The sequence below is a fragment of the Lonchura striata genome, chromosome 1 (genome assembly GCF_046129695.1).
Source record: "Lonchura striata isolate bLonStr1 chromosome 1, bLonStr1.mat, whole genome shotgun sequence".
NCBI lineage: Eukaryota > Metazoa > Chordata > Aves > Passeriformes > Estrildidae > Lonchura > Lonchura striata.
The window spans coordinates 123,579,880-123,599,235 of record NC_134603.1 but is presented as its reverse complement, the minus strand read 5'-3'; the positions used below and the strand labels follow the sequence as shown (position 1 = coordinate 123,599,235).

Below are 19,356 nucleotides of genomic sequence, written 5' to 3'. Positions count from 1 at the left end.
GCATTTTCATATTATTTTTATACCACATTCTAAATATCCCTCAAGTGAATGAGAGCACTGGAAGATTACAGCATTCATAGGCAAAAAAAAAAGGTGTGCTGTACATTAAAAAAGAAATATGTACTTAAATTGTTGACCTCTGTCAATTGCATTATACAATCCATATTTCCAAATGAAATTTGCAGATATATTGTCAGTAAACAAGTAAAAACAAAGTTTTTATGGTTTTAATTTTGACGTGAAATTCCAAATTTTACCTACAAAGATTACAGACAAAAATATCTCTGCACTTTTCAATATGACTACATTCTTTTGTGTATTTTCAACTCTTACCATGCAGTTATTTCACACATACAAGCACCAAGTAACCATTTTGCTAAAATAGTTCAAAAATCTTTGATCAAACAAGTTTGTGGAAGTCTCACCAATTATTTTTCTGATAAAATACAGCATTAAAAATAACTTCTGAAGAAGCTGTTAAAGAAAAATCAGTCTAACTAGAAGGAAAGCAGTTCTAGAAAACTAAAAGACAAGTTTTCCCCCCACAATCTTCATATGCATAATATTCAAATTACTAAACACAAAATAGGCAGAATTATAAGAATAATGTCCTGTGAAAACAGGCAAGGTTAATATTGTTTTTAATTACAAGTCAATGACAACACTTTCATTAACTTCTTTTCCAAAAAATTGTAATAATAAGGCCCATTTCCTGTGCCCATCCTTGCAAAAGAACACATCCTATTAACCAAGAAAAATACTTGGACCACCTTTACTTCACTTGCCTCCAACCCATTTTCATTTTTATTGCACAGCCATGTATATAGTCTAAATACCCTTCTGCTCCCATTCATATTATTTCAACACTAATCCTTTTCTCTTACCTCTTCAATGTAGAGCAGTAATGCACAAGTGCAGATATGTGAAGGACATCATAAACTAATTGCACCTGTGAATATGTATTGTGAGTATCATCCAGGTCCAAGCTGTGAATGCCCCATCTCTGGAGTGTTCAAGGCAGACTGAATGGGGCTTTAAGAACCAGGTCTAATGGAAGATGTTCCTGCCCACCACAGGGGAGTTAAAACTAGATTATCTTTAAGGTCCCTTTCATCCTAAACCATTCTATGATTCTATGATGCACAGAAATACAAAATTTGACAATTGAGTAACAAGGAAAAATTGTTTTATATGAAGGACAGGATATCCCTGAAAAGATATTATCAGGTTCTGATGTACTTTGCATTAAGGAACATATCTAGATAGGCAGAGTAAATATAGGGAACCACAGAAAAATCTTGTTTAGAGCACAAGAGGTCTTCCTCCATTATGTAGTGTATTATGTAGTGTAATTCCTTGCCCAAAAGGGGCTCAAAACTCTTTCTGACTACTAAAAATAGAGAAGACATGACCAAAACAATCCCAGGATATTACCCATCCTTACAGCGATAGTTAGTGATTAATAGGCTGTGGCTAATATTAGTTAAGAAACTGTAGCAATTTTAGTTTGGAGAAAATTCAACAATTTTAGTCTGCTACTCTACTCTTAAATCCAACTGTTGTACATAATCCAAGTAAACATGTATAAAAATTACTAGGGAAGTATCACACTAATACTGCTGAGTGACAGATGTCCACAGAAGTATGGTTCCTGCTGAAAATTTTTAAGCAGTGAACAATTACCTGCAACATTTTCTTGAGAAGGCCACTAATGAATTTGTCCATTCAGTGGATACCATAAAGACTGAATCGACTATGTGGGAGTTTTTTTGCAAAAACATTGAATAAACATTTTCATGACACAGTTTTTACTTTTCCACTCAAATTTAATCTCAAAATTCACAAATATTAATCCACTGCAAGCTTGCTTTTATCTAAAAGGAAACAAACACAAATTCACTAAAATTAATGCCTGGACTGCATGATGCCTGATAGAAAAGAGGCCTGTTTTGCTCTTGCTTAAAATCTACAGACTCACTTAGCACCTCTACGGAAAGTACTTATCAATTAATACACAAAAACAGGAACATTGGAAAAATCTTCTTCTGTTCATTAGGATTGATACACACTTCATGCATGCAATAAATTAAATATAGGCACAAATTCTTAATTACCAATTCAGAGAAAGAAATGCCAATCTTAGCTTGTACTTACGCTGCAAGGTTATACTTTTTTTTTCCAATAGGTTCCTATATCCAGGGATTTCTAAAGCCTCATCCTTGAGACAAAATATGAATTACCACACAGACCATTGTTTTAAATAGTTCTGATCTTATCTAAAATAAAGAAAACACTACGGTTCTCTAGAGCTTTTTCTCCCCAAGGTGTTTGTGACTACTACACAGCAGATGTTAAAGGTAGACCCATTTTTCTGTCATACATGGTAGATCTCAGGAAGGAAAAGATACCTCTTGCCTTGAATGCCAAGCAGCAGCAATCTGCCATACTTGCTCTCCTCTGATACCCACCTCAAGGTGCCACTGGAGTAGTGTGAAACCATGCTATCATCTATGACTGATATATCTTTCTGGTTCTAGGAGGAAAGGTGTAAGGAGCAGAATGGAAGCTGCCTTGCCACCACTGCTTGACAGGAATAGAAATTACAAAGAAATCAGAGGGTAGAAATTCACTCAGACAAGATAAAGCACCAATAAGGTCCTAAAATCATAATTAACTGCCTCCAAACCTACTTGAAAAGCTTATTGCATATCCAAGAGGCAGAAGGAAAACCTCTCCTCTTCCTTTTTATGTCAGCTATTTGTGATGTATAAGAACTGAACCAGAAGAACATTAGGTCAACAAGCAATATAACATAAATAGAAAAATCTACTCACTTCAACTTTCTGCGCTTTTTTTAAACCATAGTATTGTTATATACCTTGAATAAAATTATGACCTAATATGAAAAATAAATGGGTTAAGCAGGTCATTATTTAGGTTTTTTGTTGATATTGTCCTATGTTGTGGTGGAGTATACATGGCTGTTTTGTTAGTGTTCAGTCACTGAAGCAACATAGATGAAATAAAATGAGCAACAAACCATGTCATCTCTCCCATGGGAGAAAGGTAAATGTTAAAAGAACACAGGGGTTTATTGTTTGATGGGAAGTTTTTCATCATGATAATTAGAAGTTCAAACATTTTAGTATCATCAATTTGTACACACTGTTAACCTACACAATGCCATTTTTAACTTTATTGTTGACTTTATTAGGGCCAAAATTTCACTTAAAACTTCTGCTTCCTATTAGAAATTATTCCCTTAAGTTCTGTACAAATGGTTTAAATCAAATATAATTAGATTAGCTTCACATATTTCACACACACTTTTTTTTTAAATGTCTTGCTTCCCTATCTAAGACATTGCTGCTATATGCAGTGGTATGGATCCTTTAAACAAACCAGCAAGCAACCAAGCAGTTCAATTGTTTTTTTCTTTTCATAAGGCTTCAAAAGTACTTACATATGGAAATTTGTAAAGGTTCTATTCAGCCTTCAAAAATATTCATTACAGAGGGAAAAAAATATACTATTGCCTTGTCTTTTATGGACAAAAGAGAGTTAAATGTCAACAGATTGACAGAGTTTAGGGTATGTATTCTCTCCTAGCAAGCAGAGTGCAGCTCTGGGACAAACTGTCGAAGGGACAGTGCAATTGCACCAGCAGAGATTTTTAGGAAAGATGAGACAGGGGCCCACCAAGAAACATCTCAGGCTGACTGTGGGTGACACATTGATTTCACTCTTAAGGTCTCTCCTATTCAACAAGCAGATGATCTTCTTTACAGCTTTTCACAATTTCAACAAAGTTAGCACCCTCTTCTCATGTGTTAAACAGAGAAGAGGAAATTGCATCTGGGAATTTACACTCATATGGTTGGTCCCACATGTACCAATATCCTTAAAGAACAGAATTTAAAAACAAAAGCTTCATATTTTAAGTTCCTCTTCAGTATGTTTTATGTTTCCCTGTGTTCCATCAGCTTGTAAATGAAGACATCTAAACTGTCCATAAGTGATTCAGACAAAATTTGTAGTGATACATCCTTCCTCTGAAAACCTCAGCAGACCCCATCAGGAATTTTAGATTTCAATCTTCCTGCTTAAGATTGCACTGCTAATAAAAATTTATTATGTTGAAAGCAACATTTTTGATCATCATATTACCTTTCTCAACCAGAAATGCAGAATCATAATTCCCTGCAAAATTCTGACAAGAACTAGCAACCCCTCAGAATAAAGTTAGCATCCCAAAGTCCAGTCTTTATGCATTTTCCACATGATGGGCTGGGGCTACTGCCCTCCTGCCAGTGCCTAGTAAGAGCATAAAGTAGAAGCCACCTTTTCTCACTGAATATTAGCTGTCCAAGTAAACCTAGATCTTACTTCCCCTCAATATGATCCTTTTTATTCAATCTTGAATATTAAAAGAGATATAAGGAATAATGGTTTTCTGCCTTCAGTGAGATCTACCTATGAGAAAAACAAGACAAATAAAGAAGTTTTTCATTCCCTTGAATGGCTGTCATGCACTTAAGTTTGTACCTCTCTCTCTCTCCAATACTCAAAGTAAATAACTAATCTCCTACAATAACTCAGGTAAATTTCCAATGCTGTCATTCCCAAGACAACCAAACATTCTCTCCATATACACAATTATGTTACTAAAAAGTGGTATACCAAGACAAGACTGGAGGGATAAGAAGGTAAAGGGAGAAAGGATGGAAATTTCTAGTTGTATTTTCCATTATCCAACCTTTGGTACCTTAGTTGCTAGCAGTGCTTAACTGAGGGTTTTTGCTTTAATATAATGCCTCAAAAATAAACTCAGTACAAATGTAGCTGGAGGAAGTGGGAAAACACTTGTGTGTATGCACAAAGATAAAACCTTACACTGAACTCTACTATGACAGTATTCAAATTACTAGGCCTAAAAAATAGGAAAAATAAGCAGGGGAAAAAGCTTAATCAGGATTTGTATTTTAGAATTAACATGTAAAAAGAAACAGCATGCAAAACTCACTCACACAATTTTTCATTCTCACTTGATCAAACTGCAAAACGTGATGCTCATATTAAGTAAATACTACAGATCATGCAAAATCGTTTACTCCAGCCTGCAAAGACTTATATAGAACTTTTCCAAAGAAACTACAAAGTGCTTTTCCAAATGAAAACAAAGTGCTGATGCCTATTGCTTCATCCAAAAATTATAGCAGGAGGAATAATTTTTGCTCATTTTCAAGACTGCACTTTGACAACAAACAATTAAAGCACAACTCTTTCATTTACTCTTTTTCCTCAAAGCTCTCCAAGTGCCCAGTTTGCTTGCTTCAGCCCTACCTTCCTCCACTTTAAATATGGGGAAATTTAATAAGATATTCTCAGACTGTTTAAAAATTTTCCACTAAAAATATCTTTTATTCATAAGCTATAGCCAAATGTGATAATCTGAAGAGCATACAAGTCCCCAGACACGTTTTGAGTACTTCTTTCATCTTTACCTTCTCAAGGCAACATTTCTAGACCTTCCATAGAAATGGTGATGATCTAAATTATTTCATCACACCATTCATTCTTTTAGATCCAGTAATTATCCAGTTACATACTCCCTGCAGAGCCAAAGCAACATGTCTTCTTTAGAGGTCCACTTACAAAGTCAAAGTTTCGTCCTTTAATACTAGTGACATTTCTTACTATAAAATCAGTTTACCATACCATAAACCAAAAAAAGAAAAAAATCCCTATATATTATAAAAGAAGATTACAACATTAGTAAACAGGAAAGTTTAAGCTTGCTATTGAACCTGTACTTAATAACTAGGAAACTTGAAAATTAAACTAAAAACATTATCTTTTTTCCCAATTTACTTCTCAACCAAAAGTAAGTTTGTCTCCAACTTGAAAGAAAATCTTGGTATTAAAATTTTTAAATATTTTTGTGTGCTTTGGTTTTTAACTAATCAAGACATATGTATTTCCCACTACATATATTCTTCAATATGCAGATGGAAGGGGAGTAAGAAATTACAAGACATAACACTGTTATACAATGTACTATACAAAAACCTGTCAGTTAAGTTGCAAGAAACCTAGTCATCAATAAGTGAAAAAATACCTCGCTCAAAAATCAATTATGTTGAGTCTTTTGTATAGAGAAGTAGTACACCTTTCAGGCAACTGGTATTAATGAGCAGACATGGCTATAGAATCTCCATCTGTTTTTCTGACAAAGCTGTGACTACTCCAGTCTCTCATTGAAATTCCATTAATCTGGTACACCAAGGACCAATGCGAAAATCAAAACTCCATCTAACCCTTTATCAGCTCACAATAACCTACAAGTGAACTCTGCCTGTTAGCATACAGCAAGTTATGATTTTGCCATCAATCAGGCTGTTAGCCAATAAAAAAAAAAAATCAAGTTAAGACCAGAGTGCCTGGCTGCACTGTTTTGTTTGGTCTATCTTGTTTTTCAGTTTGTTATTTTGTTTGAGGGTTTTGTTGTGTTTTATCCCTCTTCCAATTTCTGTAGGGTGTCTGGACATGTAAGCCCATGCATCATTCTCTTTCATTGTGATTTAATTGCTGCCAGCAATCAAGTCAAAGCATCACTGAAGTGTGCTTGAATTTCATTAGATGATATAACTTATGCTACTTTCCTACAGTACCTAATAAACCATAAAGAAACCAAAACACATATGGCTTGAGGGAATAACTGGAAAATTAGGTGGCCATTTGGGAACTGAGTGAACTTTTGAACCAGAGGAACAGAGAAAAAGAAATATTAGAAGGAAAGACAGACTTAGAATGCACACAGAGACGTGGGGGTTTGACCTTTTCAGTACCTAGAAAATTACATTAGCATTATGAAAAATACATATCATGTTTAGAGTTTATAATCCATCAAAGTTTAGATACTTTGTTAGTGCCTACCATAAGGTAAAAGTCAAAAGGACAACATAACAATCAGATTTGACAAAAGGCCTTTAGGTGACCTGTGCTAATTTAGTTATCCCATACTTATTGTTAAATGGATTATCCCTCTTGTAATTAATACACCATTAGACAAAGGTCACACAAAAACTCCAGGATTTTACAATGACTGTAACATACACATAATATACTAATTCTTTATCTGTTACCAAGCGTGTGCCTTCACAAATTATGTTTTGACAGTAATGCCGCAAAGTCAAATTGCGACACTTTCACAAGTCATACAAACCATGCAGCCTAACTCAAGTACATAAAGAGAAATGCCTTGGGGCTTTTTAGCAGAAAATATATGTAGAAAGTTTTACATTAAAATGGACTCAAACATAAATAAAAACCACCTCAATTTGGTTACCTACAGATAGGGTCCTCTGTTAACACTGAGAGTCTTGATCTACACAAATCAGGTTTTAGATCTGTACACAGCCCTGCTGAACTGAACTAGTAATTATAAAAGATCAAACATCTACAGACCATCTTACAGACCCAGCTTCTTGAGTAGGATTTAAATATTGAACATTAACAGACCACTAAAAAACTAAAATACAGTGTTAAGCCTCAACAAACCCATTTATGCCTATTAGAACTGAAACAAATGGCACCTCTGGGGATCAATCTACCTCTTATAAGATTTTCCCAACATATATTTTCATACACAGGCTAGATGGCTAGACTGGAATGATGGATTATATATATTAAAATCAAAATGGTCTTAGAATGACACATTAGACATTCAAAGAGAAAAAGAGGAACACTGTATACTCCAATAAATTAAGTATTTACAAATAAAAATTTATCACCTTTTCTCAAATTTTCTTCGTGCTACACTCCCACTAGGCAATTAAAGAGGATTTATCATAAAATACAGAAAGAACAGCAAGGTAAAATCACCTCAAATATTAAAAAATCACACCCTCTATATTTCTACCTCAAGTGGTATGAATTAGTCAAAATATTGTTGAGCAGCTATTATACCTACTCTCATAACTTCCAAAACAGGCTAAAAATTAATCACCCATCTGTACAAATTCATACGGTATTTCACATACTCTTGCATCAGCATTCTCCATCCATTCATTATTTAGGTTGTAAACGTTATCACTTTTCTCTTGATTAACTGTTTTGAAACAATTCTATAATCGCATCGCCTATTAAATAGCCATATAATTTTGTCAAATACCCTTTATGCAATCAGTATCAAGTTATTAAATTATAATTAGAAATAATGATAAGATTATGTTTGTAAGCAAAAATAAATACATAGAAAGTTGCATTCATCTGTAGTTTTGAAAATTAGCTTGTGCTTTCTGAAAGCCATACTCAATTTGACTGATAATTACATTTCAACCAGAGAGCAAAAAGGCCTGGTTTTACTTTTTTTAGTAGAAGGTCACACTGCCAACATGTAATAAGCTCAATATTTTAAAAAAGTGTGATTATTATTGTTATACATTTTATAGAGTTCTGGACATTAAAAAAAATGCATTATTCTGAATCAGTGGTTAGAAGGTTTATCACTTATGCATGTACTTGACTTATCCCTGTTCTGCAATAGACATAATTTTATACCTCATAAAAGCAATTTATGCTTCCAAAGGGAATAATCTGGATAATATAAAATGTGGAGTGGTACATTGCAGGAAGCATATTTTCATTCAGCAATTGTATTTTGAGATGGAGCTGCACAGTTTGATCATCATATCATGTCAGAAAACATCATTCACTAGCAAGTCTATCTAACTTGCAGTGCCACAAATTAATATACATCATTAATTTATTTGTACATGTACTTAATTTACTGCTATATATTATCCATAGAAGGTATTTATATTATGTATACAATAAACTAATCTCAAAAATATGGACACTATGCTAAAGCAAGCTTGTTAACTGTTGAAATATTCAATTGTTCAGGTCTTCAGAACAGTGGCATTTAGCAATGAATACAAAACAAAACAACATGTAAAAGAGCTATGAAGCATAGACTTTTCCTACATGCAAACACAAACTTAAAATCTATATAACAACAACATCATACAAAACACTGTCTTAATGGAAGGAAACACTGTAGGAATAATTAATTTAATATTTTATGAACCTATTCTGCATGGAGTTTGCAGAAAAATATCAATCATATAAACTGTTTCATTATTTATTAGATAAATAATACAGTAAGCCATTAAGTTGCACAATAAAATTAAGCAAGAATCTGATAATGTTGAATTAACAAACAATTTGTTACTACAAATATTCACATTGGTTTAGCCACTGATCTATCTTTAAAAACATACGTATCTACATAAGATGCTTTGTTATCAAAAAATGTGAGTTGAGAAACACTGTAAATTTGAGACAGCTTCACTATGCTCTAGGACCACTAGAGAGAGCTCTTCAGTTCCTTTAAAGGTTCTTGTAAAGGTAAGAAAAGTGCTCAGCTGTGCTGCTTATCTGTTTATGTTTTCCAACACTAACATTCGCATCACGAGGATCCGATTACATCAGCTCATAGCAAACTGGCAAATCTAGTACTTTCTAAGGTAAACAGTGTCACATACCATCAGAAGGTGCTTCATCCTCTTTATCATACCGGTCAGATGCTATTGAGACGCTATCAGGAGGCGAAGAAAGAGAGTTCTCAGACTCCTCCTCATCTTCCAGCTCTGTAAAAGTCAATACACGTTGCTAGTTAAATACTTTATCACACAAACACACAGGATAAAAGTATTTGCGATAGTAAGGAGGATATTAATTCCTATCTGGAACTGAAAAAAATCCTATTTCTCATGGACATTGGCAGGCTCCAGCACAGCTGTGAGCGATGCCATTCTAAGGCTACCTTCTGACCCGATGTGCAAATGCTGCTGGAGCAGTTTCCCTAAAGCTGTCGTATAATGAACCTGCTCCCAGCACTGCACAGCTGGCAGCTTCTCACAAGGGGGGAAAGAAACACCACAGCAAAGAGGCAGGAAAGAGAAAACACTGGCACAAGATAAAAAGGAGAGCACCAGGCTCAGAAGTTCTGCCTGTCCCAGTGCAGGATGGAGCTGTAGCAAATTGCCTCCCAGGAAATGCCAAACTACTGTTGGCAGCAGTGACCTCTGCCCACTTTTACTTTTCTTCACTGTAATCAGGCACTGCCTTGCAAAACTCTGTGTGTATTCCTCCCATGAAACTAGAAGTGGAATTGCTGCCTGGCAGCACCTGGTAGGCACCTGTGGCTTAATGCAGCATTCTGTTAATGAATTTCTTGCCCAGCTGAGAGCCCTGCTACAATAGATACAAAATCTACATTATCAGTTAATCTGATGCACTTTGATCAGTGTCATGCATAAGCGAGAAGGTCTAGGAAAGATATAGTGAAATCAATATTAGTTGAGGCTTTCACCTAATTAAGCAAAACTTAACTTCTTCCTGAAACTCAGTATATTTTCTCAGATATGTTTAATACATCTAGGCAAAGAAGTGGAGGGGGAAAATAACAAATTACGTTGCTCCCGAAAAAACCAAATAAAATATTTGTGAAGAAGAAAAAGCTAAATATGACAAAAATCATCTGACCAGAATCATAAATTTGATGTTCCTTGTTGATTAAGGATAAAGTTGATTAAATAGTCCTCAAATTTAACCATAAAGTTGATTTAATAATCCTCAAATTTCTTGAAAATCATGTAACACTAAATTGTTCAAGCACTGCTTTTTGGTATATGCAAACACAAAATGCTTTCCAGAGACATCCAAATAGCCTTCTCTATCTATGTGTTCCCTTTTGGAGCACTGGATCGGAAAACTTACTTCTGAGAATCCAAAATAAACCCATGCATAGTGAATATATTCTTCTTCACAGATGAAGAAATTGCATTCATCAGTAGAACTGTCTAACCATGGCTGAGTTTTACCCCCTCCCATTTAATAATGGAAATACACAGAAAATTCAGAGACTATGACAGAAGGCTCCGTGATTGTTTGTAAAAAACAGCAAGTTTTCCATGCAGTTAAAACAATATCTGATATTTGTTTTGCTAGAGTTCTTTTACATTAAAAGTTTGTCAAACACTAGCTAGGCTTTCCCTTCATTAATTTAGTATGCTTTTCTAAGGAAAGCTTGCTCCCAAGCTCCTATGCCATTTAACAATTGCTCTGAATCTGAGCCTGACTCCAACCTATTTTTGACACAGTCCTCTCCTAGTAACATGCCAGTCATCGTGTTAATCTGATCAAAATATTTGCACTTCATCACACCTGTCAAACCATCAAAAGTAAATTATTTCTCTCTAGAATTCACCTCTTCCTCCAAATAGAAAAACACAGAACAGATAGCACACAAACAGAAAATATTATGCCTTATTTATAACCAGCATGATCATATTTTACACTTAGATTCCAGAGACCAGATGCCTGTCTCTCTTTGCCTATATATATATCTGTATTAGATTATACACTCCATATAAAAAGAACAAACACAATATTCACAACCTATACAATGGCAAAATTCCATTCCAAAAGTTCCACTGTTTTCCTGTCCTAAACTTTTACTAGTACTAGAATGCATTGAAGATACGTGCATATGTCAGCCCTGGTTGTCAATCAAAAATGTCTTCTCGTTAGCTATGCATAAACATGTTATCATTGAACCCTCATGAAAGTGCCAGCATAAATTCAAAATACTAGGGTGTATTTCTAGAAGAAAACAATTCCAGAAACAACTCACTCCAGCACATATAATTCATGGGCTGAATGGCAAACTTTAGTATATTTGAATGAATAATACTTGTGGATGACAAGTAGGTAAGTATACGAGTAAAAAGAACATCTCCAGAGGATTTTGTCCCACTCAACAATACATAATTTCTTACGTAAGTTTGCAAAGCTGCACTGTTACCTTGCTCTTCCACTAAGTCGCCATACTACCATTTTCCAATTACACTTAGGATTTCAAATTCAGTAAACAGTTGTGCTTTACTTTCATATAAAAGCCAGATGACCTAGGAACACAGGAATTTTTAATGCATACATATTTAGGGCATACGATATACCTATCCCAGATTGTGCTGGTTTGGCTTGGACAAAGTTTTCCACAGTAGCTGGTATCAGGCTATGTTTTGGATTTGTGCTAAAACGAGTGTTGATAAAACAGGCACGTTTTAGTTACTACTGAGCAATGCTTACAGAGTCAACACCTTTTCTTCTTTTCTTACACCACCACAGCAGTGAGTGGGCTGGGATGCACAAGAAGTTGTGAGGGGACACAGCCAGGACAGCTGACCCCAACTGACCAGGAGCACACTCCACACCATATGATGCCATGCTCAGCATATAAAGCTGGGGGAAAAAGAAGAAATTAAGAGACATTAAGAGTGATGATGTTTGTCTTAGTCACTGTTACTTGTGATGAAGTCCTGCTTTCCCGGAAATGGCTGAACACCTGCCTACCCAGGACAAGTGATTAATTAATTCCTTGTTATGTCTTTCTTCAGCTTTTGCTTTACCTATTATACCAATTTCATATCAGCTCATGAGTTTTCTCACTTTTAACCTTCTGCTTATTTCCTCTATCCCAGCAGGGGCAAATGAGTGAGGGACTATATGGGCTTTAGTTGCCATATGGCATGAAAATCATGACACAGTTATATACTATATTTGAAACAACAAAAACCATGGCAACACTGAATGTAAATTCATAATAAAACAAGTTTCTGTTTTATGTCTAGAATATCCAAATTCAAAATGATCTTAAAACAAAACAACCAAAAAAAAAAAAAAAAAAAAGTGTTGAGAGTATTATGAAGAAAGAAATCATAGACTCTGTGCCTTACATTTGCCAAAGCATTCTCTAGATGTTAAATCCTAAAGAAGGCTTGAAGACTTCCATGAAAAAAGCCCTCACTGAGAAAGACACTCAGAACCACAATATAAATACTATGTCATACAATACTACATTTAGGTATCCACACTTTACATGAAAATGTGGAGAGTAGGTGGCAGACTCTAGATAGTGGTACAAGTAACCTGCACTCATGCAAGACTAGATTAAACCAAAAAAAAAAACCTCCATTTACTATTTTAGAGTAAAGAAAAATAGTAGCAAATAAATAATAGTTTTCATCAATTTATATTTTACACAGAAAAATACAATTCTTAAATAAACTAATTTGTACAGAAGAACTGCAGCATTTCAATAAGAAAGCTGACTCATTATGCTCTGGAATTTTAACAGGCAACATTTCACAATGTGTTTATGTAATGGCATAAAAGAAGGACTACTTTCTGGTATCAATCTTGGGGGTTTTGTCTCCTACTTCTAGCAGGATTAAAAGATATCTTAGGACTGTATGTTGTTAATATATATTATATATTGGTCTGACAGTTCACAAAGAGGCTTCCCGTTGATCCTATGCTGTCTCCTGCATTCCCACTCAGAGCAATCTCTGCCCTTTCTCCACTTTACATGCTCCTCCATCAATGTGTTGCTTTGAAGTTTAAACTCCACCTATGGAGTAAGAGCAGTCAGAATTGCATTTGAAGCTCCATGTGTTACTCCTTGACCAGTCAGAGGAGTCAGTGTTGAGCAGCACAAACCATTCTCCTTCAGGTGCCAAGTATCTAAAAATACACCCAAAAAGCATCAATAAATTAAAGAAAAGCATTCAACTTGCACTTATGTAATAGAAAACCAAACTACAAAGCAACAATGGGCATCAGGTAAATGTATTCAATACAATTTGCAGGCATAATTGAAAGCTTTGCTGCCTAATCAAACATCTAAAAGCAAAGCATGCTCAAACAAAATGTCTATAGACTCATTAGTTGGCAGCCATTCCATTACAATCACACATAATGTCAGCAGTGCTTTGAACCCATGCCAATGACAACAGCATAAATTTTGCATCTCATTTCTATGGTCATAAAATTAATGACCAGTTTAAAAATACTTCTTTGCAAAAGTTACTGCCTAAAGAAATGACATGGCTGTGTCCCTGTTATGCAGTCACAAGTTTAATTATGGAGTTGATGCTCATTAATATAGTTTCTTGTTTCCCCAGAATAGCATGATTTATCTGGAAGTTGGGGAGAAAAATAGAATAATTAAAGGTAGATATTTAACAGTCACAATAACAAAAATATGTACATGAACTGACCCTATTCTCCAGTTTCTGCAACTTAAACTGATCTCCTACAGGTTTGATAGAAGAATCAATATGTTATGATGTCTTTAAAAAAAATACAATGTCATTCCTTATTAAATGCTACGTTTTCCATTACAGCTTATTTATTGATTCAGGAAATAATGCATACCAAAGGGTAAGTTTACCACATTAGGAATGGAGCATAAAACAAACTCTCTTCATTGTAACAAGGGCTGTACTTCAGTTCCTACCCCTTGTTCTGAAGGCTTCCAACAAATTTAGTTGGTACAATATAATGAACAGGACCATATTACATTGTAAGAATCCAGCTTTTAAAAAATCCAGACATTTTTCCCCCAAGAATTCATTTTCTTCTGCAACACTGAGCTTATAACAATGAATTCCTAAGCATTAAAGACACTGTTTCCACCACTTTACTCTAAAAAAGAGCAAGCAAGATATTTCAGCCAATGCCTCTGAAAGAAACTTGCTAACTCACATCCTCAGATAACTAAACACTTTCAATTTATTTCTAAAGATATCTAGACAGAATGATGCATTAAAACTGCTCAAGTATAAGAGAAATAAAACAACTCAGGAAAATAAAAAGACATATAGGTCAAACCACCTTGCTTCTTGCCATTTCAGAAGGTCCCAAGTCACAGCAGGTTGAAATCAGTTCGTCCTGTCCAATTTCTGCTGCATTAAGAACTCATGAAACACAGGACTGGATGAAGCCATCAAGGAGACCAAGCAAGGTTCTCACTATTCAGTTTTTCATAAGAACAAGTAGACAAAGCTGCTTTCAGGCTGGCAGGGGTATACTTTAGCTCCTTGATAGGAGCATCCTGTATTTTTAAGATGCTACTGACCCAATCTACCAGTCACCCTGCAAGACTGGATTCTTCTGACAATCAATTTTTCAATGCATGCTTTGCCATGCAGTCTGCTCTAATATACTCATTCCTGAAGGGCTTTCTAGGATCCCCTATTAACATGATGATTTTTAATGGCTTGTTTTGTAAAGGTCAAGTAGAAACTCTTTAGCAGCTACTTCTTAAAACAATACCAAAACAACATTAAGTTTGCAAGCAAATGTGCTTCAAAGCAAGAAAAGCAACTGCAACTTTTGCTTGTTGAGTTGCCTCTCATTCTGACAATGCATATCAGGCCAAAACCATTTTGTGCTGCACTGGGGGACGTATGTCATGTTACTTGAAATTGCACTTGGTGCAAACACTTCACAGATAACAGCTGTGTGTTAAGGGACAACACAGTGACCTGCCTACAGTGAAATCTCCCAGACTTCTGGGATAGAGTGGTATTTGGCACACTTTTAATGTATTTGATAGTCTCTCCAGAAATACATCATGATGATCCTTAAAGAACTGGGTAACAACTAAGCCATATCTTTCCTATTTATGGTTAAATACTAACAATGTATTTATGTTCTTGACTAAAAAGTTCAAGTGTGTTAAAATATAGAACTCATGTGCACATGCAGCTCTGGTGACCACAAGATACTGACTCCCTTTCTCAAGTCCAAAGAGACTTCTACTTGCTGCCATTTCCTGAAAAAGAGTGTACAGAGGGGAAAAAAGAATAAAAAGGAAATACAACCTCAGTACGAAAAAGGAAAAGAAAAAAAATACAAAAATCAAATCCTTTGCATATAGAGATATTCTAACAGTTTGACTATTTCCAGGAAGCAGAGGTCTCAGGCTCCAGACACACTCTGCTCTGCCAAGAGTCAGAAGCATCTGAGTCAGCTGAAGGTTTCCTACAGGTGCTCCCCATAATTACATAGTGAATAACACCAGTGGTGTAGAAACACAGATTTACCCTCTATTGCATTACAGTGAAATAAAAACAAAAGTGGACCATCATCAGTTTTTATCAGAGTGAGAAATGCTAGTTAGAAAATGTCATGTCATACTTTTCTGCATAATTTAGTGCTGCAGATCAGACACGAGGTGCAATGAGCACTTTCTGGAGAACTGGTTCTGCAAATTCCCATAGTATGACTAGATTTGGCTAGTGCTTCTGGTGTCTCACTTTCAACACTGAGCCAAAATATTTTGTGAAAAGTGAATAAAAATATCTCTTTTACTAAAATAAATGAATAGAACAGATGGCAAGTGAACTTCAAACACAAATACAGTTTCTAGAGCATAGGGTGCTTCTGCCAACTTTAGCACTATTTTTAGCATAAATTTAAAACAAGATTCTTTTAACTAAATATTTTGGCAGTCACAGTATTGATTCAATTAATCTCAAAACAGAGAAATGCCAAAAACAGTATTAAGTCAGAATCTTTGTCAAAGTTGAGACTTTTATATGCTTAGTGGAATATGTCTTATAAAAAAATGAACCCAATTTGTATAAAAATTACCTTTGTTTTCAAGAGTTTTCCCAATTCTAAGATCTAGAATAGGTCTCTGAGTGCAACTACAGCTTTTTAGTTTTGCTTAAACTGCTTAGATAAACAGTCAAATATTTCAAATTCAAAGAAAAAAAGGCAGCAGTGTCTAAGGGAAAGACATTTATACAGAGCTTTTCAATTTAAGAATAAAATAAATACAATAAATGTCTAATAACTTTAAAAAATAAAACCTGATAAAAGACCAGTGGACTGGATATAATTGTACATTTTCGGTCATAAGAACAACATGGACTTTCTTTATCCATAAATTAACAACACACTTAACTGTAAAAGTCAGTGTTAAATCAAGCAACACATCCTCCACAAGAATTAAATATTTTCCCATACAATTAATTTTGTGTCCTTCACTTGCACATGTACCCACTTCTCCTAAAAAGCTTCATTTTATTTCAGTCTATATAGACACAAAAGATGCTTTTGTCAGTGCACTTAATGACCTGACAGACAACATGAGAAGGCTTCTTTCTAGGAAGATTCAAGAAAGTCCTCAAATTCATCAATCTGGTTGCAAAGAAATATGTATGCACTTTCTGAGAGAGATGCAAATGGGTGATCATAGTTTTAAGGAGCCTGGTTCTACTTGCACATGCTCTTCAATTTTTTTTTATTGTTATTCTTTTACACCTCCTTGTTTTATCCTTATGGATAGGCAAGATTCTGTATGCTATTGGCCAAAGCCCATAAAACAAGAGTTTACAAATAACTTAGTTAAAAACATTCAGTGATGAAAGAGAGTGGAGTGGACAGTATGCCCATAACTCATCCTTGTGGAACAACTCACAAGCTGGAGGAGATGCTGTTTGAGAGAGCAGAGTCAAGTATCATTATGTCCTACAGGAAGTATATGAATTCTGAAAATGTTAGTCCACTTCTTTCAGCCTCCAAAAATACTTCTGGATGCCTCTGAAAGGATGACAGGTCACAGCTCACAAGATTCTTGAAAACAGCTGATATAGTATAACTACTATATCATGATAACATACCATGACAGCATGTACCATTCTTCACCTACCCTTTCAGCTACAACAGAGATCATTTTATTTACATTTTTAAAATGTAAATATGTAAATAAATGACTGCTACTACAAAAGCAAGAACAGCAAATATGGAGTTTAAATCCACACAGGAGTTTTTATTCTTGCTAGCTTGCTTCAGGGTAGTTTCCAAATTCCTGCTCCCACCCCTCCTTTTTTTCCTAAAAGATATTATCCTTTTTTCACCTTATACCTTGACATCTTTCTTCTTTCTCTGGAGGGGGTGGAACTGACCATCACAGCCTTCTGAGTTTTCAATACTTTCCAAATTTTCCATTTTTCAAATGTCTAGGTGTGCAGAGAGGTATGAAAATGAGCACAAAAGTTGACCTCCATCAGCTGCTGCCACTGCTTTGTTACACTAGGAGCTGGCCAAGAATTTGACTGCTTATCTCCATGTGAGTCCTTTGTTCCACACCTACAAAAGTCACACCTAATTTGTACAGTCCTAAAGTAATAACAACAACCAAATAAAGTTTAGCACAGACTTCTTGAACTCTGGACATTACACCAACAACTCATCCACTGATTCACATTCCCGCAAATAACTTGCAAGTAAATGCAGGCTCCTATTTCTTGTAAGTTTTTTATACTCTTGCAAGCAGCAAATGCACAATAATTTGGAGAAATGCATCCTTGCTTGCAGAAAACAATGGTATAACTTTCCGTTTATTGAAAAATACTGAAAACTAAGGAGTGAGTGTTCACAAGCCTCAGCATTTTTACATAGTTCTACAACCTGAACCAGGCATACATCACAATAATTTTTTAAAAGGCAATATATCCTGCTTAAGAATCAAATGAACTCTAATAAAAAGAATAAGACTGAACATAATTTTCACAGAATCACAGCAAGTTATGCAGTAACAATTACAGACTATACAAATCAAATCATCCATTTTGCTAGAGATAATGAAATCTCATTTTTGTTAATAATTTGTTGAACTAGAAAAGAAATTCTGAATCAAATTACCAGTGAAGAAAGTAAATAGACTAGAATTTTCTTGACCTTCAAATTACACAAAGCAGTAAATGCAAACTCTGCTTTTTGTAGGCTACTCTCACACTTTTTACAGAGTCTGAGCCTCAGGAAGTTATTAAATCTTCAAAAACATGCTCTCTCAAAGATAGGTTTGATGAAACAACCACCCCACCTAATTTTATGTTAGTAATTTTCTTAATAAAATAACACTTTACTTTCCCTCACTCAGTTCTGTTGGACAGTGAGAAGAAAAGGAAAACTACATTTTATCTTCTGTAACAGTGTTGAGTTGCAATATAAAACAATAGCAAATTACTGTAATGCAATTTTTAAACAATCACATAGTTGGAGTTTACAGAATCTTGGCAATCTTGAATCTTTGGGAAGTTTCAAGTTGCACTGTCCCTTTCAATTGAACTCTTATGGCGGCATAACTTGATTTAAACATCATAAGAAATGTATGAACTTGTTGTGCCTTGCTACATTATTTGCCTAATATAACTTACATATTTTCACTTTTTCAGGAGGCACGCTGCAGCTTACACATTTGAACCTCCTTGTCCAGAAACAGACAATTCTTCAACCACTGTAAAAAGTGAAGCTTTGCATAGGCTTTTTTGACCTCGCACTGTGACCCTCATACCAGCATCCACAGGCTATAGGTCATGACCTCAAGAATTAGCATCATGGAAATAAGAGCCCTTCCAGGTTTAGTTACAGAACAGAACACTGTAGCAACAAACCCCTCAGTCTTCTCTAAACTGAACTCTGCAGTTTTGT

General features: G+C 35.0%; 1 protein-coding gene across 1 annotated transcript in view; it reads right to left on the bottom strand.

Moving 5' to 3' along the window:
- Positions 1 to 19,356, bottom strand: part of SKAP2 (src kinase associated phosphoprotein 2) — a 117,693-nt gene that overhangs the window by 85,621 nt on the left and 12,716 nt on the right. Inside the window, exon 4 of the mRNA XM_021538198.3 lies at positions 9,549 to 9,653. Coding sequence (XP_021393873.2) covers positions 9,549 to 9,653 — 105 coding nt within the window. The remainder of the gene's footprint in view (positions 1 to 9,548; positions 9,654 to 19,356) is intronic.